The 24,673-nt window shown below is 38.4% G+C and overlaps 1 protein-coding gene across 1 annotated transcript; it reads right to left on the bottom strand.

Annotated features, from left to right (window-relative positions):
• Positions 1 to 205: 205 nt before the first annotated feature.
• On the bottom strand, positions 206 to 23,881 carry vps11.S (VPS11, CORVET/HOPS core subunit S homeolog). The gene is given in 16 exon segments (NM_001094937.1): positions 206 to 919; positions 4,713 to 4,935; positions 6,269 to 6,440; positions 7,443 to 7,645; positions 8,015 to 8,154; positions 8,528 to 8,689; positions 10,200 to 10,364; positions 11,194 to 11,337; positions 11,901 to 12,087; positions 13,069 to 13,220; positions 15,084 to 15,291; positions 16,123 to 16,355; positions 18,179 to 18,342; positions 19,743 to 19,878; positions 20,799 to 20,947; positions 23,724 to 23,881. Coding segments are annotated over 16 exon segments (2,745 nt in total). The 5' UTR covers positions 23,866 to 23,881; the 3' UTR covers positions 206 to 754.
• Positions 23,882 to 24,673: the final 792 nt, after the last annotated feature.

The following is a 24,673-nucleotide window of genomic DNA, read 5'->3' as shown; positions in this document are numbered from 1 at the left end:
CTCTAGAATGAGACTAGTTATCCTTTGTCCCTTCCAACAGAACAGAGATACAGTTTTTTCATTTGTATAGTGTAAATTAAATAGAAAAAAAGAGGGCAGGTTTCACACTCTTGGACGACTCAGACTGATTATTCCTCAGTACCTGCACATCGCGGTTATGCTTAGTGGTTAAGCTTAAAGAAATGCAAATACAACTCAATTGAAATAATCGGTTTTAAGATTTGAACATGTAAACAGCTTATTTACTTTTACAAAGTGGGACAGGCAGGGATAAACATTCTGTAGTTATTCTGACTGCAATGCATTGATAAGAACTGGATACTGACGTATAGATTTGCTGACCTTCCGTTTGTCACCATAAAGCAGACCGTTTTTTTCCCGTTACTGGACACCAGGACAGCCGTATATATTTTATATACAAGTGCATGTTTTAATCAGACTTGACATTTAAGGAAACCATGCAATCACAATATATAACCCTAACAGTATTTTTTTCTCTCTCTCCATGGCTTTTTGGAAAAGTCCTTTGTTGAGTATAATATACTCCCCTTGCCTATTCCTGTTACTTTGTTACTGCCCCACAGTCCCCGCCATCTACAAAGGTATATTTATAAAGATAATATGTGGAGTTGATTATAATTTATCAAGGATGGAGCTCCATAAACTGGATGGAAACAAATACTGGAGTCTCTAAAACCATTTAAGCCATTGAGTAAATGTGCCAGACTGGATGTTGCTTCGTTGGGTCATTGGATTACGCTTTCCTCTTGGTATTGATCAGAAGTTCCCTCTGCAGTCCGGCTTCCTTTGACATTCCCGATCTCCCAGTGGGTGCATCGGTTATGAGTGTCAGCTTGTTGAACACACCACGACCAAAATAATCTGCCACAACACTAAATCCATCGCTGGAATGCTTTAACTACAACAGGAGAAATAAATTGTGTTAATACAGATGTGCAAGACTGAATGGGTATTAGATACGGCAGGGTAACATCCCAATTTGGCCAGTCTTTCCTCATAGCTAAGATTTTCAATACCTTTTACCAGCTTAGTTGCCCATCTCTGTACCCTCTCTAATACAATAATGTCCTGTTTGAGTGATGGAGACCAAAACTGTACGGCATATTCTAGATGGGGCCTTACAAGTGCTCTATACAGTGGAAGAATGACCCCCTCCTCCCTTGACTCTATGCCCCTTTTAATACAGCTCAAGATCTTATTTGCCCTTGATGCTGCCGACTGGCATTGCTTGCTACAGCCAAGTTTATCATCTACAAGGACTCCAAGGTCCTTTTCCATAATGGATTTGCCTAGTGCAGTCCCATTAAGGGTATAAGTGGCTTGAATATTTTTACATCCCAGGTGCATGACTTTACATTTATCAACATTGAATCTCATTTGCCACTTAGCTGCCCAGATTGCCAGTTTGTCAAGATCATGTTGCAAGGATGCCACATCCTGGATGGAATTAATTGGGCTGGATAGTTTTGTGTCATCTGCAAACACTGGTACATTACTTACAACACCCTCCCCTAAGTCATTAATGAATAAGTCAAATAAAAGTAGAAATAAAGTAGAAGTAAAAGTAGACCCCACTAAGAACCTTACTCCAAGTAGAGAATGTCCCATTAACAACCACCCTCTGTACCCAATCCTGTAGCCAGTTTCCTATCCACGTGCAAATGACTTCATTAAGCCCAACAGACCTTAGTTTAGAAAGCAGTCGTTTGTGGGGCACAGTATCAAACGCTTTGACAAAATCCAAATAGATCACATCTACTGTCCCCCCCACTGTCCAGAATCTTACTTACCACATCATAAAATTTGTTTGACATGACCTATCCTTCATAAAGCCATGCTTATTGCTGCTCATAATGCCATTGATTAGGACAAAATTTTGAATGTGATCCCTTTACAAGTCTTCAAATAATTTGCCCACCACAGATGTCAAGCTTACTGGCCTATAATTGCCAGGCTGAGATCATAATCCCTTTTTAAATATTGGAATAACATCAGCTTTTCTCCAATCCATAGGCACCATACCAGATGACAGGGAATCTGAGAAAATCAGAAATAAGGGCTGGTCTAAAACTGAACTAAGCTCTCTTAGAACCTGGGGGTGTATGCCTTTAGGCCCTGGAGCCATGTTTACATGAATTTTTATTAAAGCTTTATGAATCATATCCTGAGTCAGCCACTGACTAGACTGAGCTGAGCCATTAGTGCAGCTATAAAGTGAGCCTGGGAACTCAGACTCCTCTATTGTATACACTGATTAAATGATATCACATTATGGTCACTATCACCCAGGGGTCCAATGATTTGCAAATTTGCTATAAGTTCTGGGTCATTTGAGATCACTAGATCCAGAATAGCATTTTTTCTGGTAGGCTCCTCAACAACCTATGCCATAAAACTGTCATGCAACAAGTTTATAAATTTGTTCCCATTTAAGGATCTGGCAGTACTGTTGCTCCAGTCAATATCTGGGTAATTAAAATCCCCTATTATTACTTTACCCAAACTAGCAGCCTTTTCTATTTGCATCAGGAGCTTCGCCTCCTCCTCGTCACTTACATTAAGGAATCAATAGCATACTCCTACAATTATCTGGACTCTACAATTGGTGAAGAACTCCACCCATAAGACTTCTGCCCCCTCATTTTCGAACAAAACCTCCTCCTTTATATAATCTTTTAAATCCTGCCTTAACAAACAGACATAGCCCTCCTCCTTTTCTATTGCCTCTGTCCCTCCGAAACAAAGTATAGCCACCAGGTCCGGACTGAGAATTAAAATAGGCCCTAGCATTTCAGGTACACAGAGGCCCAATCAGCCCACATAGAGGCCCAAACAGCCCCCACCAGCCCACTAAATACCGACTTTCAATGGGAACTTATAGCAGCCCCTCTGGCATTTGCCAGAACCCACAGATTGCCACTCCAGGCCTGATAGGCACTGATATTAACTGCCCAGTCATGCGACTCATTCAACCATGTTTCGGCCACACCAATCGTATAATATTTTCCCTCCAGCACCTCCAGCTCTCCCATTTTACCAGTCAGACTCCTTGCATTTGCAAACATACATTTAATACTGGTACCATATTGAACATATGACATGTGGTCCTCCCTATCCAGGTCCAGACTGGCAATCTGTGGGTTCTGGCAAATGCCAGAGGGGCTGCTATTAGGTGCCATAGAAAGTCAGTATTTAGTGGGCTGGTGTGGGCTGTTTGGGCCTCTGTGTACCTGAAAAGTCAGGGCCTATTTTAATTCTCAGTCCGGACCTGTCCCTATCCTTAACAGTACCCCCAGCCAAATCTCCTCCCCCATTTTCCCTTTCTTTGTCCCACAATCTCATCTAACCTGTTTTTCACTGAATCCTTTACTGAACCCCCCCCCCACGCCTAGTTTAAAATCCCTAGCAAAGAGCCTGTAGCTGACTGAGAAATCAGCCCAGTTTTCCAAAAACCCAAAACCCTCCTCCCTACACCAATCTTTCAGCCGCACATTAATCTCCCTACGCTCCCGCTGTCTCCTTAGCGTTTGCTCGTGGTTCAGGTAATATCTTTGAGAAAATTACCTTGGAACAATGGGCTTACTCTAATTAAAAGCAACAATACACCCACTTGTTCATCATGAATTCAATGAATAGGGCACGGGCTGCACATACAGTTTCCCTGTTTTAATCACACACACAAAAAAAAAAAAAAACTTTTGTTATTTCTTGAGCTAAACAGCAGCCATATGCAACTTAAAAATAATAACCCATTCTCTACTGTTCCCATCAGAGTTTTGGGATTCCTGCTCTTGGCCAGATCACTACTCTGGCATGCAATAAACAACCCAAAGCAGTGCCCCAAGCAGTATTTCTGCTCCAGGTTCGTCAGCAAGCAAAGGTGGGTGGGTGGGTGAAGTTCAGGGCAATTTTCTATGACTGCAGCAGGAATGTATCAACACTATGTCCTGTACGTACCATATACTCTATGACTAAAACAGTTCCTGAAAGCTTTACCCTCTAAGAAGCACAATCTAATGAAATAAATATGATCAGTATTATGTACATGCAGATGCGCCAGATTACAGTTTACGAGCAGCAGCCTTTGTACTGGACATTTATAGTGGCAATTGTGCATCAGTCCCTGCAAAGGTCAATGGAAGAATTAAATACTGACATAAAACAGTACACGAGTTTCTAAATATGTCTACAGGAAAAATAAATGTAATTTGTGATTTTTCCTAGGATTATCTGTAATTTCCCCAAAAACTTCAGTAATTGGGCAGCTAATTAAGGGTCCATTTTCTGCTCTGGTTCAGAGCAAATTTGCTCCAGCTATTGAGTATTTGTAAGCATGGAGCTCTCACTGTATTTTAAACCCTGTATACCTACATAAAAATTTTTTAATATGGGTTTTAAACCCAGAAATGTATTCCAGAGACTGTTACATGATATTAGAATAAGATTTGAGGTGTAGTTGTCTGCTATTGTAGATACTCCTGAGTCATCATAGAGCTCCAATTCTTTAAATACATACAAGATTATTGTGAACCAAGAAGGTCCTACATACAGAATACACTGTTACCATACACGAAGAACTTTACATTAAATGGAAATTGACCAGCCAATGGACAGCATATTCTAATTCTTTAAATTAACTGTCCCAGTGAGAATATCCACATCAATATCAGGGGATATCCTGGGATTCCTACCTGGTGCTGGAACTGGTCATAAAGTTCTCTCTTTTCTTCCTGTGCCTGGATCATATCTAAGACTTTCCGATTTTCAGGCAGGCAGGTGGGACAGTCCACATCATTTTCTGAATAGCTTTCAAAGCAGTGTTGGTGGAAGGAGTGACCACACAAGAAATGCACGGATGGCAGCTCAAGACTGCTGCTACATATACTGCACTTTGTCTTCTGGAAAATCTTGGGGCTTAAGGTAGAAAGAAAGAAATTTAAAAAAAGCATATTTGAATGTGATGGGAAAAGGAAACAGTATAGATCGTTCACAACAATATTTCCTTTGCTGTATCACCAGAAACACTGGGTTCCCAATTATTGGGGACGATATGTAAAAAAGAATGATGTTTGATTAGAGAATCTGCCTTGTGTGATACAACCCTATAAAATAATCCAAATAAGTATCTTTAAATGGATTCTGTAATGATTTTTATTTCTAAATTACACTGCAAATAATTCACTACAATATAAAATGTCATTCCTGAACCAACAAGTGTATTTGTTTTAGTTGTAATATTGGTGTGTAGACAGACATCTCAGGTCATTTTGCCTGGTCATGTGCTTTCAGAAAGAGCCAGCACTTTAGGATGGAACTACTTTCTGGCAGTTTCTCCTACTCAATGTAACTGAATGTGTCGCAGTGGGACCTGGATTTTACTATTGAGTGTTGTTCTTAGATCTACCAGCCTCATGTGTTAGGGAGCTGCTATCTGGTTACCTTCACATTGTTCTGTTGTTAAGCTGCAGGGTGACTTATGTCACATGACCAGGGGCAGTTGGGAAACAGACAATATGTCTAGCCCCATGTCAGATTTCAAAATTAAATATAAAAAAAGTCTGTTTGCTCTTTTGAGAAACAGATTTCAGTGCAGAATTCTGCTGGAGCATCACTATTAATGGACGTGTTTTGAAAAAAAAAAAAATTCCCATTACAATAGCCCTTTAAAAAAAAAACCAAAAGTAGTAAAACACTGGGCAAATTTGTACCTAGGCAGTAATCAATGGCAACCAGTCAGATGTTTGTTCTTCCTGCAGATGGTTGCAAAAATCTAAATGCCGATTGGTTGCTATGGGTTACTACCCATGTGCAAATTTGCAAAGCATTTATAAATGAGTCCCAATGTAACTAACAATAGCAGTAAGAATATTACTACGAACATGTTTGGAAGACATTCTCCAATGCAAAAAAAAAAAAAAATTCCTTTAAATGTATATTTTTAGTTTCATCATCAACATGTGAAAAGCACTTGAATTTACCCAAGGGATCTTAAAGCAATGGCTATGATATCTATGATGAACTGCAACTCCCAACAACATCTGTAATAGCTACATACTGTATACCCACTGAACCCTCATCACCCACCACCATAGATATATAATGTATTGCATTCCATCACAGCATACACTGTTGGTAACACAAAGCTTGGTTCCAAGCCTGCAGTCATTTAACATTTCTGCTTCTCAAATCTGTGTAGTGCCATTTGCGATTGTCTCAGTCCCCTTCTTTCTTATGGTTCACCTCTCACCTGGTGCGGATTTCTTGTATTTCTCGGCGAATGCGTGCGGTATCCTCGCGGTAGTGATGCACCGTTCTCTCATCCTCCTCAATCTTCTGGCTCAGTTTCTGCATTTTGTTGATCAGATACTCACGAATAACAGACAGGGTGGCAGTGGAGTTATGTGCCAGGGTTTGGACCACTACAAAATGTAAAATAAAAATCCACTGACAAGTAAATACCGGCTTACAGTTCTGTAAAAGAATGTTGCCGCAACCCTATGTACCAATGTTAATTGCCTTCTGTGTCCTTTTCACTCTGTACATTGTCCTATATACATGTATTTAAAGAATATTTCTCTATTCTTGGAAAAACGTATTGGATGGAATGGGCAAATCTATGGGCAATTAGAATAAGATTTCAGGTGAATGGCTATCTGCTATTCTGGATATCCTGGATATATAAAAGGGTTTAACTGTTTTACTAGATCACTTAGCTTTCTGTGAGTGAATGACTAATAAGTGCTTAGTGTTTTTTTAATAATCTAACTGTGATGTAAATTGCCAGTGAAAAAAGTATGGAGATTCCTTTTTCCAAAGTTGCCTTGTGAGAAAAAACATTTACTGGATATTAGTCGCCTCTGGCAGGCAATTAATTTCCTCTAGTGCCAGCCCCCTAAAGCTTAAAATCTATTCATTGGCTTCTATATCTACATGTTTAGGTTACTAAAACAACAGTGTGGAAAATACATATAATCTCTCCATATGCAACTTTACTTACCCCTGTACATGTGCTCCCTGCAATATGATGAACATAGAAGTGATAACTATCCCCTCACCCAGCTCTGTTCCAAAGCTGCACCTTTTGTTTGGGCACCTTCCCAATGAAAATTATATATCCATATTATTCTGCCATAAACTTGGGTTGTGCCCACACTTTACAGTACAAAAACTGAATCTAATATCAATAACAACAAATTTAGCCCAGCATGATTGTTAGGAGAGCAAATGAGTTAAAAGCCTGTTGCTTTAGAATGTTCAGCATTATTAGTAAGTGGGGCTGAAAGACAAGGCAGCTATAGCAAACACAACATATGCTCCATACTGACCTAAGAAGCAGCTTACACATGCTGCTTCAATTAAATGATTTATCCAAATGGGTATTTCCTATTAATCACTCTTTAAGTAATGCAAATAATTCTCACCCAACAGTGGTGGCATGAGGTTCCGGTTCTCAATGTGCCCCAAAACCATGGCAATGTATTCCTTGCAGTCTTCTTCCTTTCTGGCAAAGTAGCTAAGTGCCTGCTCCCAAAGACAGGTCTCCTGATCTCCATATCGCTCACAGGCTTCTATTACTTTCTGATACTGATCGTTCTGCATGTGATAATGCATGATCTGCTGGAAGCTGCCAGGGATAGAAAGAAGCGATACAGAAGTCTAGGAGGATAAAGAACACTTTTATATGAGCTACATCGATCAGCAAGAACTTTGTGCTGCAAGTGAAAAATGAAGTTTCCTATTTGTGTGTGCAAAATAGATCCTCTGCCAATTTATTTTATTTGAACAAAGAGAGGTCCCAGTCGCACAGTGATTTCCATTATGCAGTCATTCTGTGTCTGTGCAAATGTTGAAAGGTGCAAAGAAGTGATGTCACTTCTGAATTCAGTGGAAAAAATGTTGTACTCAAAACAGACTGTGTAGCACCCTCTGGGGATAACCTTTAATACTCATTTAATTACATATTCCCCTTGCACATAAAATAGAAAATACTTACAGTTTACCCTGCTCATATAGATACAGAACTCCGTTCTGAAAATTGTGCATCTGGCACAAGACTAGAGCCTTATCAAACACATTCTTGAAGCGGCCACTCTTCAGTAGGGATATAGCATCATCATGAAGTTGATTCTTTAACTAAACCAAGGCAAGAGGTGTAAATAATAGGTCACGACAAACAATGTTCAATTCAATCAAATTCAAAATGAGCATATATTTTTCAGAAAACAATACGATTTCTCGGTTTTAACCGATTTGCAATAGTGTTCTATTTACGATTAACGATATACAAATGATTTGCAAATGATTCTACTCTTTTTATTGACATTGTACACTATGTCCCAACTTTTTTTAAAACAGGGTCTGTTGTGTCACAATTGTGAGCTTTCCTGGCATTCAGTCACCTGTGGCAAAATATCTGTAATTTGAGTATGCTAAAAGGTGAAGTATATTGGAACAAAAGTCTATATCTCGGTAACTACATTAATGCACTAAAGACATTTAAATTTACCTGTGGGTCCAACTCGTGAGCCCAGTTCTGCAAGCGCAGCTCTAACAGTGTGTCATAGACTCCCTGAGGGGAGTCACTGTGCTCCTTAATCATGTGCTCAAGAAAGGTCTTCAGCTCCGAAGGGTTGTTAGCAAAAATTGGAATAAATTCCTCAGGATTGGCCTGTAGGGTAACACAAAGTTATAGTCAAAATATAAAGCTAAAACTTGTGCCTACCTCATCTGCGCAGGAGCAACTGGCATAAGGGTGCAGCATACATCAGCACAGAAGTGGAAGCACTTGGCTGAAAGTGTGAAGACATTAAGGGCCAGATTTATTAAGGATCGAATAGTAAGCTCTATTTATTTTGGTCTAACAATTCACACATTCGAATTTTAATGCCCCAATTTGAAAGTAAATTTGAATGTAAGGTTTATCACATCACGACCATGAAAACAGTTCAAAATCGAATATTCGCCATGTAAAACCTGCCGAGTTCATTTACAAGTCAATGGCAGAGGTCAGTTGACCCATTTGAATATGTTAAAGCAATTGTTCAGTATAAAAATAAAAACTGGGTAAATCGAAAGGCTGTGCAAAATAAAAAATTTTTCTAATATAGTTAGTCAAAAATATAATGTATAAAGGCTGGAGTGACTGGATGTCGAACATAATAGCCAGAACACTACTTCCTGCTTTTCAGCTCTCTTGGTTTCCACTGATTGGTTACCAGGTAGTAACCAATCAGTGACTTGAGGGGGGAGGGGCACATGGGCCATAACTGGTTGCTTTTGAATCTGAGCTGAATGCTGAGGATCAATTGCAAATTCACTGAATAGATATGTCCCATGTTGTCCCCCTTTAAGTCACTGACTAAATCAGTTATAGAGCTGAAAAGCAGGAAGTAGTGTTCTGGCTATTATGTTAGACATCCAGTCACTCCAGCCTTATACGTTACATTTTTGGCTAACTAACTATATTAAAAACTCACAAGTTGTGAGTGTATTCAAATTTATTAGAGTAAAAAAAAATTCACGACCTTTGATAAATCTGCCCATAAGTATAGGCATGAGATCTTGAAACCTCTGGAAATATTGTGCCAGAATGAACAGCAGTCAATAACAGGCAAGGATTTGAGTCTTTGAAATTAGGCATAAATATTTGATACAAAAAGCAGTGGCCTTGCAGCGACATGCTTGGAAAACGGTGCAATGTGCACAAAAATATGGTACTATGCATTTTCTTCTCTTTTTGCACATTGTGCCATTATAGAATATAAGCTAATGGTTCATTTTTAGAGATAGACTATGTTAGATTTCATTTTAGAACACAACTGTCCAGATGGATGCCTGTAGGTTGTATCTGGCTCTCTGAAGTTGTAAATTAGATAATCAGCCCATAATATGGTGAAAAGCTGGATAACTTTGTTTAATCGTTTGTGCTTTTTCACTTCCTAGAAGGGATTTGACTAGTGTTTCTGTATCAGCAATGTGTTACTAATGCCAGTAAATATTCTAGCATGAGTACCTTCTTAAGACCATTGTTTTATAAAGCTATTATGCAGCAGGTAATTACACTCAATACATAGTTTACAGATATTTGTTTAACATATTCTGTTTTGACCTCAAAATTCCATATCCCATACTATTCCATAACCAATATGTCAAAGCATGATGTAGATTAATTGACTTACCCTGCTACCCTCACCATTCTGAGGGAAACTAGTACACAGATTATTCAGTAACTGGGTGGTGTCGTTGGGTACGTGACACATAAGGGTCTTCCCATAGCGTTTCATGTTACTCTCAGCTTGAGGGAAGGGAAGACGTCCAATGTACTGAAGTGCCGCCTGAAAATTCTGAGAAAGCGAGAGACAGGAAAATATTAAAAGTACCTTTGACTCAAACACAAACTAGAAAGAATTAAGTTTAATTAAATTCAGTAAGAAAAGAAAATCAGAAGAGTGCTGTAAAATCAAAGCTGCAATTCATGCCCCAGGCTATCCAAAATAGAAGAAGGAAAATGAACTCCAGCAGAATTACTGCAAATAAACTTTAATTCCGAGTGGTGGTAAAAAACGACATGTTTTGGGTACAATACCCTTTATCAAATGAATACAGGACCATTAACAATTGCACCTATTTAAGGCTCATGTGAACTTTGACCTATACAACTAAATGTAGTCTGAGTAATCCATTTAAAGGGGAATACACTCCTTACATATTCACAATTTTTATTTGCAGTAATTCTGCTGGAGTTCCTTTTCCTTCTTCTATTTTGGATCGCATGTAGCAGTTGCAGCACAGAGCAACCATAAAGGAATTGGACACAATTTGTTTGAAATTCGTACGGACCACCATCCCCGCTTCTATTATGTCCCAGGCTGCTGTTACCTAGACCTTATCCCTGCTGAAGTGTTAAGGTCTCTGACCAGGAAACCTGTTTAAGTGCTCCCTGAGAGGGATTGCTATTGGTAACTGACAGCAGTCAGAAATATGAGAGAACTATATGAATAAGGAAACAGAGCAAAATGAAAGGGGCAAATGCAAATTGTAAATAAGGCAACTAAATTCTGCATGTTTGTCTGACTGTAAATATCTCCTTTAAATGTTACAAACAACATCAATTTAAAAGCATGAAACAAACTTAGTATAATACAAAGTGGTTAAAGGTAACAGTTTTGTCACCTTAATGTCCTCAAGTTGAATCTTCAGGTACCACTCATGATGGGCGTGCTTCTCTGCAAGGTAGAGGGCATGAGAGTGATACCCGGCTTGTCGAAGAACCTTTATGGCTATTTCTACATCGAAATGTACCTCTCCTTCACTGGCCTAAGGGGGACACAATTCATTGATAAAAAGGGCATAGGAGATAAAACACTTGAACAGTAAATGCAACATGCTCGCACAACACATTGTAAAGAACCAATACTGTAATATTGATCAAAGTAACACTGACAGCACTATGAAGGTTAGAAGTTTGTGACTGTAACAAGTTACTCAATCTCAGGAGCTTAAAGTAATCTCAAAATGTGATTAAGTTTCATGATAAGAACACACATATTAAATATATATGTTAGTAAAAAGTTTTAAAAGCATGGTTTTTTTTGTAAATCATTGAATATTTACAGAAGAAACCCACTTCTGTACAGGATGGTGTAGAGATAATCAGGATCATTTCATGCTTTCCTAAAAACTCCAGCATCACATTTATAGAACTGCCACAAATGTTTAAAAAAATAAATAAATAAAAATAGTATAAACTTATTTTGGAACAAACTAATCGAGTCCATTTGTCACAAATAGGATTGCACATGTGGCTATATTGGAAGTTATGCGTGTATATTTGTATTTTAATTTATATGAAAAGTGCATATATAATCCGTGTCACAAACCTTAATAAACTCCTCTAGGCGGGCACTGTCCTTTAGTTTGGTGTAACAGTTCAACAGCAATGTTGTGTGGTCAGCATTGGCAAGAGATTGCAGATGCAAAGCCTGAAGATATGCAGTCAAATTGTGTATCCTCTGAGCATCCAGAAATTTGCGAATCACATAAGAGGGCTCTAGCTTACCAATCGTCCTTTGTACAAGAGAAGAGGGGCGCTTAAGAACAGGTTAGCTGTATTACTAATGATTACAATTATACACATTTTGGGAAGCCTAACCGACTTTAAAAGCCTCTAGTTCTGTGAGAAATTAAGTTCCAACCTAGGTTCCGTGATTCAGTAACACCCAATAGAAAAAAAAAAAAAAAAACTTGCACAAAACATCTGTCCCCACTATACTTTATCCAGTGCATGTATTACATTACAAATAGAACACTATCGTTAATTGCTACTGAGCAGCTCTTTACTGAATCACATTGCAAATGTACACAGACGAAGTCCGTACGTGGGGCTGGGTGAGCGCTCTATCCAAAATCCCACACGTTCCACTCCGGTCACGTGGATAAGGCAAACATTGTACTAAAAGCGCATACGTAGGATTCTTCTTTGGATGGAGTCACTATGGGAAAGAACTGTGTAAAATCTTATCCTTTATTGATCAAACTTGGTTAAAATCACAAAGTCCAAATGTACAGGGCAGGGGAGTGCATGGCTCAACGCGTTTCGTGACTACAAGGTCACTTCATCAGAAGAGTGACTCCATCCAAAGAAGAATCCTACGTATGCGCTTTTAGTACAATGTCTGAATCACATTGAAGAAAGAGTTTATTCCTTGAATGTGTATCTTAACTATGTGAATAAAAAAAAAAAGATTTAAGGTGATTGTTTTCGTGTCATTTTAGAACAGTTTGCGGCTACCATATTAGGTGTCAGCCATGCCATTTTGCCAACTGTTAAGTATACAAACAAGACTATAGCAACATAATGCCCAGAACCCAATATCCTGGAGATTAGAGTTTTTAATGTATATCTATCTATATCTACTGAATATTATACTCCTGCTCATTGTAAAGAATGAAAATGTTCCTGTAGTCCTTAATACTGGAAAGGTAAACATAAAATATTGTATAGTGCAAGGGCAAGTCTATCTAGACACACTTTAGAAAACCACATACCTAATATACTGCTGGATAGCTCCATCATGGTCTCCCTTGTTGTAAAGGTGATCTCCATACTGACGAAAGATCTCAGACAGGCCATCACTATCTAAATGCTGGCTCTTTGCTAGAGAAATGGCCATAACAAAGAGATTCTTCTTAAACAGCATCTGAAAGTGTACACCGATATAGATATACCCTTTAGTCAACACATGATCTTTTACACACATTTTCTGCTGGAGAGAACATATTTTAAACACCATCGGATTTTTTCTCATTGAAATACATTAACTGGCAGATGCATAAACCAAACAATCCATCAGACATTACCTAACCTGGCTTCCATTGAAGCTCTGGGGATTAAGTTTTGTAAGATCCTACAAAATCTGGCACTATTGCAAGATTTTGTGGGTCAGATATGTGTCCTGTGCAGTTTAGCCTTTCTGTGTTTGCTGAATGGAACACTGTGCGAGTTAGGTGGACAAGATTATTTTTTTTGTAATTTAAGAAACATAGCCTTTATGAAGATTACAAGATTTCCAAGGGAAAGAAATAATTAACACTGGTTAAAATATGAGTCAACAGCAAATATCTTCTGCACCAATATGATTATAAGCTTTGCTGAATAATGAACTCTCATTAAAGGGGTGGTTCACCTTTAAAAGGGGACCTGTCACCCTAAAAATAAATTCCAAATCCAATATGATGTTAGTCAAGTAAAATGAACTTCAATCACATTATAGAAAATATTTAAATCTTGTTTTATTAAGACGTGGAATTCACAATCGCATCAAGCAGGCAGGAGCCATTTTGTGGGCACTGTTATTAAGGCAAGCTTTGCATCATGCCAAAGTCTTTTTTATGCACTAGAAGGGATGAATGGAAAGTGAAAGTAATTGCTTGTCCCGCCTCTATGCTTAAGGCATAGAGGTGGGGCTGGCAATATATGATTGACAGCTGAGAGTTTTAAAAGAGTTTATTACAGTTTATTACAGTATTACAGACTTTGGGCTTTACGTTTAATTTGAAAAGGACTAGCTTTTTGTTTGGGTGACAGGTCCACTTTAAACTAACTTAGAATCGCCAATTTTAAGCAGCTTTTTAATTGGTCTTCCTTGTTTATTTTTTATAGTTTTTAAATTATTTGCCTCCTTCTTCCAACTTCCAAATGAATGGGGTCACTGACTCCATTTTTTACTATTCATCTTTAAAACCTTTTTCTGTTCATATTCCAGTCTCTTATTCAAATTAATGCATAGTTGCTAGGGTAGGTTCTATAACAGGCTTTTGCTTGTTTCAAAATATGAATATACCCTAATAATTCACAAGTGCTTGGGCAGGACCCTATGGAAGCATTAATTGGGTTCTTAAATGAACCTTCAATATGATATAGGAAACATTTTCTGAGAAAATTTGCAACTGGTCTTCATTTTTAACTTGAGGTTTCTTAATTATTTAGCCTTTTCTTCAGCAGCCCTCCAGTAAAAAATATCAGCAGCATCAAGTGGCTATGGTCCAAATCACCCTAGCAACTAGGGAGTGGTTTGAAAGAGACTAGAGAAGGAGAGGCCTGAATAGAAAGAGAAGTAGTATAGTAACAATAACAAAAATATTGTAGCCTCATGGAAGTGTTTCTGGGCTGCTGGGGTCAGTGGCCCCCATTTGAAAGCTGAGAAGAGTCAGAAAAAGGCAAATAATTTAAAAACTAAAAAATCACAAACAATAAACAGAATAGGCCTCTCTATTACATAATAAAAGTTAAAGTAAAGGTAACCCACCCCTTAAATAAATGCAATTAATAGACTGAAGTTATCAGTATGTTAGCCTATATGCTTTGGTTGCAGAACTCAGATTGTGTGCAGGTATTTGTATTGAATTGTGATGGTGTATACATATATTGAAGCCTAGAGAAACAGAGGGTTGAACAGTACTCTTATCCATGTATACACACGCACAAGTTCTGTATGTTTCAGCTGTCAGGATCACAGGTCATGTTTATACAAAAAAAACATTAAACAGCAGAGGGTTTACACCTCCAATTTGGTTGGCGTGTCCTTTTCGTGTAAAGCGTGCAGGAGTCCGTCACGTGTCAAAACATACAGGGAACCCCACTCTGCCAGAACATCCACAACCTCTGTGAAAGGACTGCTGTAGGCAATCAGCTTGTTGCTCAGGTCATATATAGTCAGTGTTTGCCTATCAATTGCCTGGCAATCCCCCGCACGTCCAGCAAATGGTAATCTGTTCAAACAGGAATTAAGAGTGATGTTTAGGACATTATTGTATTAGAGAGGGTACAGAGAAGAGCAACTAAGCTGGTAAAAGGTATTGAAAATCTTAGCTATGAGGAAAGACTGGCCAAATTGGGGATGTTCACGCTGGAGAAGAGGCGCTTAAGGGGTGATATGATGACTATGTATAAATATATAAAGGGATCATATAACAATCTCTCTAATGCTTTATTTACCAGTAGGTCTTTCCAGCTGACACGAGGTCACCCATTCCGATTAGAAGAAAAGAGGTTCCGCCTAAATATTCGGAAGGGGTTTTTTACAGTGAGAGCTGTGAAGATGTGGAATTCTCTCCCTGAATCAGTTGTACAGGCTGATACATTAGATAGCTTTAAGAAGGGGTTGGATGGCTTTTTAGCAAGTAAGGGAATACAGGGTTATGGGAAATAGCTCATAGTCCAAGTTGATCCAGGGACTAATCCGATTGCCATTTTGGAGTCAGGAAGGAATTTTTCCCCCTCTAAGGCAAATTGGAGAGGCTTCAGATGGGTTTTTTGCCTTCCTCTGGATCAACTGGCAGATAGGTAGTTAATAAACAAAAAAAAAAAAAGGTTGAACTCGATGGACATGTGTCTTTTTTCAACCTTACTTACTATGTTACTATGTTACTATGTTACTATGTTTAGAAGAAAGTAAAAGAGAATGATGTAATCACAGAACATAGAAGAATTTTCAGGTAGGCTAAAATAAGCAAGAACAAGCAGCAATATTAAACTGGAAGTAAAAGATGGAGTGCATATCTATGTTTGGATAAAAACTTTCTACATCCCTGAGTGCGCACCTGTCACTTGATACAATAATGAGATATCCTCGATACCAGTGCACAATCATCTTTTGCCCTTCGAAGGCGAAGCAAGGTCCCCTCTCATCTGGCTGATATAAATACACACATTCATTACTGGCCACCACAAATTGCAAGTCCTGAGAAGGATCAGACAGGGCGGAGCACCTCAGGCCACAGCCATGGGACTCCAGTTCTGCATATGGGTAATCCTTTTGTGTCAGCTCATATGACTAGAAGTGGAAAATAAAAAATAAATACAATCAGTTAAGAGACTATGTATACAGTCCAGAGATGATCTGAAAATAGTGAACGGAGGGATAAAGTGAGGGAGATCAAGAAGGCTTATGTTTATCAACGGAGTACCCAGACTGAGTTTTTTTCTTGCAAAATGTAAACCATATTCTAGACTAGACAATTATTCACTTGGTTTCAAAAATTTTTTTTTTAACAATTAAGGTCACAGACATGAACTGATTTAAGGTAAGGGCCATAACTTCCTTGGGCTTCAAGCAGTGCAACCACTGCACTAGGGCCGAAAGGCAATTCGATGAGCACAAATAAGGAGTTCTTTTGCCATAGAATAAATCCCAGGAACAGAGCTCAATGGATAATTCACACTTACAGAAAAAAGCATGGTCTTTGGTTTCTCAGAAACTGCTATTTTTTCTGGAACAGAGAAGTCCAAAAATCACAAAGAACTTGCAGTTCATTAGACTTCCAATGCTAAGTCTAAATGCAGTTTAATGACCTTTTTTTTTTTTACTCAGGCATAAAAAAAAGCTGATACTCCCCTTCCACTCTTTCACAAAACGGACACCATGCCTGACGGTTCTCCAAGAAGAAGAGATATGAGCGCAACTACCTTTTGTGACTATGTAGGAACCAAAGAGAAAAGTTGATCAACAGCACTATGTGCCATTAACTTTAGTGGAGATTTGGGCTGTATTTATTTTTACGCTCGCCAGTCTGAAATGTAAAATGTTATCTGATTCCTTGTGTGAGATTTCCACAGCCTGAATTTAATGTATTGGATGCTTGAGAGGGTGATTGGGAAGCTAGCAAAAACAGTTTAATATCCAAATTGGTGAGCTCCAGCATCTAAACCAGGGATCCCCAACCTTCAGAACCTGTGAGCAACATTCAGAAGTAAAAGGAGTTGGGACGCAACACACAGCATGAAAAATGTTCCTGGGTGCCAAATAAGGGCTGTGATTGTCCATTTAGTAGCCTCTATGTGGATTGTCAACCTACACTGAGGCTCTGCTTGGCAGTGCACCTGGTTTTTATGCAGCCAAAACTTGCCTCCAAGCCTGGAATTAAAAAATAAGAACCAGCTTTGAGGCCACTGGGAGCAACATGTTGCTCACGAGCTACTGGTTGGGGATCACTGTAAAACAAACAGGGGCAAAGTCTGACTACAGCTTAGGTCATATTACTTAGCTTGCCAAAAGTTGCCTTAGTATCTTTAATTATAAAGGAAACCATTGTGTTGTTTGTACTAAAATAGCTCTCTCTTCTGCAATATAAACAATATTGTGGGGGCAGATTTAGTGAAATGATAGCCGAGTTCTGCTTAAGAGTACCCAGCAGTGTTTAAGCACATTTATAACACTTTACTGACGATAAGTTACATTTTCCTGTCAGTAACTCACATATTTATTATTGTAAACCTATCCATTTGGAAATATCCATTTAAGAGAATGTGTTTGACTGCTTGAAACTTTTGTGCTCCACGGAGTATTAAAGCTCAGATGCACTCTGAATTGTCATATTCAACGAAGAAAAAAGAAGAAATTTGCCAAACACAACCCCAGCTGCAGAGAAAGCCCGAGTTAACCATTCATACTGTATCTTCATAAAATGTTATATTTAGTAGATAGGTTTACATTAATAACCTATTTAAAAAAAGGTGTGTACATCTTATTAAAAGCAAGTGTTAAGATGAACTCGTTTTTAGAACTAGAGATCACTGAGGTAATGTTTAGGCAATAATGACAAGACCCTATGCTAAATTTAAAACCAGAAAGTAAGATTTACAGAAAGAAGTCCATACCCGCACATTTTCTGTGGTAACCACAAAGAGGTGTGTGGTTTTACCAGTCTGTCTGAACGCCATTCCTGTAACTGGGTAACTACCCTCTTGCAAGATCTGAGTCTTACTGTGTCGATCGCGTGTTATATCACCCTTGGTAAGGACAACACTTCCATCAGCAAAGCCTGTGTGAAGAACAAGACAAAAACACAAGTACTGGATACAAAGAAGTCTAAACAAAGAGACAACATGTGGGACCGGGAAAGTACAAATGCAAACATAATTCATAATTTCACTGCCAGCACATTACCAGCTTTTTTGTTATGAATACATACAGAACATTAAAGTTTATTTACTTACTAGGTAACTGCCAAAGAAAAAACAATAAAATGTGCACAAAGGTGGTTTATATGATACCACAGTTAAACTAACTGTTTCTAAGTGGTTTCTGAGAGTGATTTTATGCATTTCTATACCTACCATTTTGCCACCTGTGAGAGATGGAACACAAGTAACTGTAATCATGATGGCATCATATGAATAAAGAATGATAATACCAACCAAAATTCCCATCCAACTTACTTCCACTTATTACAACCAGTCATCAAATAGGACTAAAAACATTACATATTACAATTTATATCTATTCTGAATTGGGCAGTTATCATTAGCCCAGTCAGATTTGGTGTGCCTCAAATAGGTAATGATTTGCTCTTTAGGGGCACAGCAAAAGATACTGATCTGTTCCTATCTGGTCAGTTTGCACCCATGGTGAACATTCATTCTTCCAAATTTAAAGGTGTTGTTTACTCTTAAATTAACTTTTATTATAATGTAGAGAGTTATATTCTAAGACAATTTTTAATTGGTTTTCATTGTTTATTATTTAGCTTTTTATTCAGCAGCTCTCTGGTTTGCAATGTCAGCAATCTGGTTGCTAGGGTCCAAATTACCCTGGAAACAATGCATTGATTTGAATGAGACTGTAATGTGAATAGAAAGACAAGCAATAAAATGTAGTAATAACAATAAGTGTGTGGTTTTTCAGGGGATCTGTTTTTTTAGATAAAAATAAAAAATTAATGACAATAAAAAAATTGCTCAGAATTAGCCATTCTATAAAATACTAAAAGTTCACTACTTCCTGCTTTGCAGCTCTATTGGTTTCCACTGATTGGTTACCAGACAGTAACCAGAGACTTAAGGGGGGGGCACATGTGTCATAACTGTTGCTTTTGAATCTGACCTGCACGCAAAGGATTAATTGCAACTCACTGATCATTTATGTCCCATGTGCCCCCCTTAATCTAAAAAGCTGTTCTGTTAGATATCCACTCACTACAGTCTTTACACATTACATTTTGGCTATATTTGGCTAACTATATTAGAAATATTTATTTTACCCAGTTTTTATTTTACACTGAACTGTCCCTTTAAAGGTGAACTATCCCTTTGTAATTGTGTAGAAAACAATATAAATCAATCCAGTCCAACTTATTCATTATGTACTCTTTATCATATAACCAGAATATGAAAGAAGATTCCTGATCCAGTGGCACTGTTATGGAGATCCCCACAAACCTACCAATTGCCATGAAGTTGAGGTTCTCGTGGACTGTGATGCATGACACCACGGTTGGTTTATTACCAGGAATGGCTGGAAAGATTCTTGTGCAAAGTGGGCTTCCACCATCTCGCTTTTCCAGGTTCCAAACCTTTACCTGGAAGATTTGAGAGCAGAATAAAGGACAGATTATAAATAATTACAATTGCTAACTGATCCTGAGATATCTGCAATAAAATATCTACCTCATAAGAAGAAAAAAATGGGCGTAGTTCAATTTCCCTGTATCTCATGTTTTGCTCAAGAAATAACATAAATCAAAGATTTACCATGATTGAAACAATTAGAAAAATATGGTTTGAATAATAATGTTTGAAATATCAATGATACAAGGCAGGCGTTTTTAGTGTATAACAGTCATTGTGTTGAGACATTAAGCCAACAATAGAAGTAAACATAAAATGGGTTGCCAACTCATATTTTCAGAGACAATGCTCACACAAACAAATATATGTGGTATTTTTGGTGGGTTTTGCAAGTACTTTATTGCGTATATAAGCCACGTTAATAGATGGACAAATTAGAGAGAACATTTGGAACAGGCGGTGAAATTACGATTCCCAGATAATCACCCTGCATAATGGACTCCTGTCAACAAAACAGTGACATAAATTCGACCTTTAATAAATAACCCCCTTAGTCTTGGATGCTTTTTCTCACATGAGTGAGTATGGCATTTCAGAAATTAAATGAACCATGCAAGTTCAAAATTATACTAAAAATAACGGTGAACAAGACTGCTTGCAGCCAATGGGACTACATGCATAGATTTTTGTATATGACAAAAGCACCCCTAGTATGCAAGAATAAGTACTAATCTGGATATACCATGTATATCTATAGATCTAAGTCTGATTTTTTGATGCTCAGTGAGAATGATTTTTGCACAAATGGCCTATATCAGGGGAAGCTGTAGTACAACAAAAACCTATTAAAGTAGACTAGTTAGGGTTTCTGGGTTTTTCTTACCAGAAGAAGGTAAAATCTAACTAGATATATTAAGAATGTGCAACTTACCAATGGATTGATTCCTTCTTCATCCTCTCCAACAGAAACCAGTATGTTGTGCTGCTTCAGTTGGTGAAGATGAGTTACACACAATTTGTATGCCTGAAAAGAGGTAAGCTGCAGAGAGCGGGGAAGGAACCATATATTTCCTGTCATATGTAGCATGTAGTTAAGGACCTTATTCATGTTTATACAATAAACACAGTTATGGTGCAAAATAAATAAATGCATTTGCTAGCAGGGATGCTATCAATAGAATACAGAAATATATATATAATAATCCTATTGGTCTGAAATGGTCACTAAATGGCTTACAAAAGGGAATAATTGTCATGCAGCACAAATGTGTAGCAACCTGCAGTAAGACAAATGCTTAAAAACTGTACATGCAAGTCTTAAGCTGTCACAAAATGTTGCTTGAATAAGAATTAACCTTCAAAAAAATAATTAGGCTAGAAATGTAGTACTTTGTAGGCTTTGTGCTTTTGGTACCAGCCCTGGATTTGCTCTCCTGAAGATACCGCCAGTATCTCTCGAACCTCTTTCAACAGGACATGCATTGTGCTGCTGTCAGTTACCTGAACTTAATAAAAGAAGAACTGGCACTCAGAGCTCGATGCATGCGGGCAAAGCCCTGCGTGTTTATTACAATGTAACGTTTCGGGGGCGGGCCCCTTCGCCCGCATGCATCGAGCTCTGAGTGCCGGTTCTTCTTTTATTACGCTTACTACAATTGGGTTTGCCGATCCCTTCTGACTGTGCACCGGGCCAACTTATGCTGGAGAGGCCAGGGTGTGCTGGTGGGTTCTGGAATTTAGTTACCTGAACTTAACACATTAACTCACAATGTGGTTTGTTACACAAATTTAAATGCATCGGGAAATGTATACAATCATGTACATTGTACGTTTTTATTATTTAGATGTCATTTATATTGAAATGTACATTATACATTATGCAAGGACATTTTCTTACCCAAACATGCTTACTGAGAAAGAAGCCCTTTCTGCACTCACGCAACAAACAGTCACTTGTTGTATGCAAAAGCTAATTTAGACAAGCCACAGTCATTTTGGAACAAAGTGCTTTGGACTGATGAGACAAAACTTTGAGTTATTTGGTCATAAAAAAAGCACTTTACATGGCGGAAGAAGAACACCGCATTCCAAGAAAAACACCTGCTGTCAAATTTGATGGAGGTTCCATCATGCTGTGGGGCTAGATCAGGGACTGGGGCTCCTGTTAAAGTTGAGGGTTGGATGAATTCAACTCAATATTAACAAATTCTTCAGGATAATGTTCAAGCATCAGTCACAAAGTTGAAGTTGCGCAGGGGTTGGATATTCCAACAAGACAATGACCCTAAACACACTTGAAAATCTACAAAGGCATTTATGCAGAGGGAGAAGTACAATATTCTGGAATGGCCGTCACAGTCCCCCGACTTGAATACTATCGAAAATCTATGGGATGATTTGTCCATGCTCAGCAGCCTTCAAATTTAAATGAACTGGAGAAATTTTGTATGGACGAATGGTCAAAAATACCGCCATCCAGAAACTCATCAAAGGCTATAGGAGGCATCTAGAGGCTGTTACATTTGCAAAAGGAGGCTAAACTAAGTATTGATGTAATATCTCTGTTGGGGTGCCCAAATTTATGCACCTGTCTAATTTTGGTATGATACATATTGCAAAGTTTCTGTTAATACAATAAACTTTATGTCACTGCTGAAATACTACTGTTTCCATAAGGCATGTTATATATTAAAAGGAAGTTGATCATTTGAAAGCTCAGCCAATGATAAACAAAACTCCAGAGAATTAAGAGGGGTTCCCAAACCTTTTCATAGGACTGTAAAAGATAGCAATTGTAGCAGTATTATTTAGGCTTTCAGTCTCCTTTAAATAACCATCTCCTTTTTAGAATTTCAAAAGTATACGGTTTTATTTAGGGGAAGCAAAATATTATCCATACAAAGTATGCCAATGCACAATCTAGGGATGCACGGAATCCGGGATTGGGTCAGGATTAGGCCTTTTTCAGCAGGATTCGGCTTCTGCCTCTGCCTGGCCGAATCCTAATTAGCATATGCAAATTAGGTGGGAGGGAAATTGCATGACTTTTGGAAACAAAACAAGGATGTAAAATGTTTTTCCCCTTCCCACCCCTAATTTGCATGGGTTTGGATTCGGTTCGGTATTTGGCCGAATCTTTCACAAAGGATTCGGGGCTTCGGCCGAATCCAAAGTAGTGGATTTGGTGCATCCATAGTACAAACTACAAAAAACGACAGCAATTTCTGGTTCTAGATATAACCTCTATGAACATGTTTGAGACTCTACCAGTGCATACAGTTGAACACTTTACATCTTCAGGGCACAGTTTAACATTCAATATAGTTTGCGGGTATGTGAGAATTTAAGGATAACTATTTACTGAGGTCTTGTATCTATAGGATACAAAAGGGTGTATTCAGGAAAGTCTTTAGTTTGCGTTAGCATTGCTGGTACTAGAAATGATCACACCTTCACAGCTACTAACAGCAAATCCTTTGTTCAGCTCCTTGACTGGGTCAGTGCCTCTGACATGAAAGCTGTGATCTAATGGGGGATTATTTTGTCAGCATTTAATGGTAACTCAACTGGGAATCAGCAGATAATTCATGTTGGTCAATTCATAAAACTCAGGTCCCACAGTGAACGTTTAGTGGGTGATGAGCCGCAAATGAAACTGTTTAGCACCGCCCTATTTACCCCTTGCTCTGCCTCAGTTTTGCGCATACTCACACAATGTACAGCTATTCGTTATAGAAAATAAAGTTGAAAACCCGCAGATTAAAAATCAATTTAGTTAAATTCTGCGATCTGAGTTTTTGTTATCGTGATCATTTTGATTACCAGCTTGTTCCACCATTATCAATGTCAAGGATATCTCCGAAGATAAGGCTGCCACGTCCAGAGTCGCACACAGTCAAACCAGTGGGCATGGTGAGCAGACTTCCACCTTCACCAGGAACCCGCACCTGCTCTTTCTCAAAGAAAACGAAACGCCGCCACTGTAAGTAAGCCGCCATCTTTACTTTCCTTTCCAGCGCACCCGATCACATGACAAATTACTAACCACGTGATGCGTCAGGAAGCTGTCAGAACACAAAGGAACTAGCCAATCAGCGATTACAGTCTGGAAGGGCATAAACGGATGGACCCATACGTGGTACCTACAGGGTTTATGTATCCAATACGCAATATGAATAAACCTTGCGAACCGGGAGAATAAGAATCTAGTTTGTTCTGTATGTAATAGAAGCCTAGTGCATACCTTCCAACATTTTGGAAGTAATAAGAGGGTTTTGCGACTACACCCCCTAATTACCATGTTCATTTTACAAAATTTGGCAGGGTACGAAAGTTTGAACATATTTATGTGTTTTTTCTTTTTCCAGTTATTACAGTTTTGCTAATGAAGGTGAATTGCCCTTTATGCTGTGAGTCTAACTTTTCCCAGGGGACCTGTTACATACCTCCCAACTGTCCCTTTTTCGGAGGGACAGTCCCTCTTTTGACAGCTCAACCCGCAGTCCCTCATTTGTACTGGAAAGTCCCTCTTTTCTATGCACTGAACAGCCAGAAAAAGAAACAAAGTTTCTCACTTAATTGGCTTTTTTTTAGCAGAGAGCCCAGAACAGCTAACAGGTGCAAATAAGATACTTTGTAACAATTTGGAGACACAAAAACACAGTTTAGATGAGGAGAAATATTTTCAAACTTTCATAACCTGCCAAAATTTGTAAAACAAACATGGTAATTAGGGGGTGTGGCCACAGAAAGGGGTGTGGTCAAAAAATTGCTGTCCTACGTGCGGGAAAAAATTTTTTGTCCCTC

Source organism: Xenopus laevis, chromosome 7S, assembly GCF_017654675.1.
Source record: "Xenopus laevis strain J_2021 chromosome 7S, Xenopus_laevis_v10.1, whole genome shotgun sequence".
NCBI classification, from domain to species: Eukaryota; Metazoa; Chordata; class Amphibia; order Anura; family Pipidae; genus Xenopus; species Xenopus laevis.
Note: the sequence above shows the minus strand (reverse complement) of the source record. Positions and strands in the feature narration are given on the sequence as shown.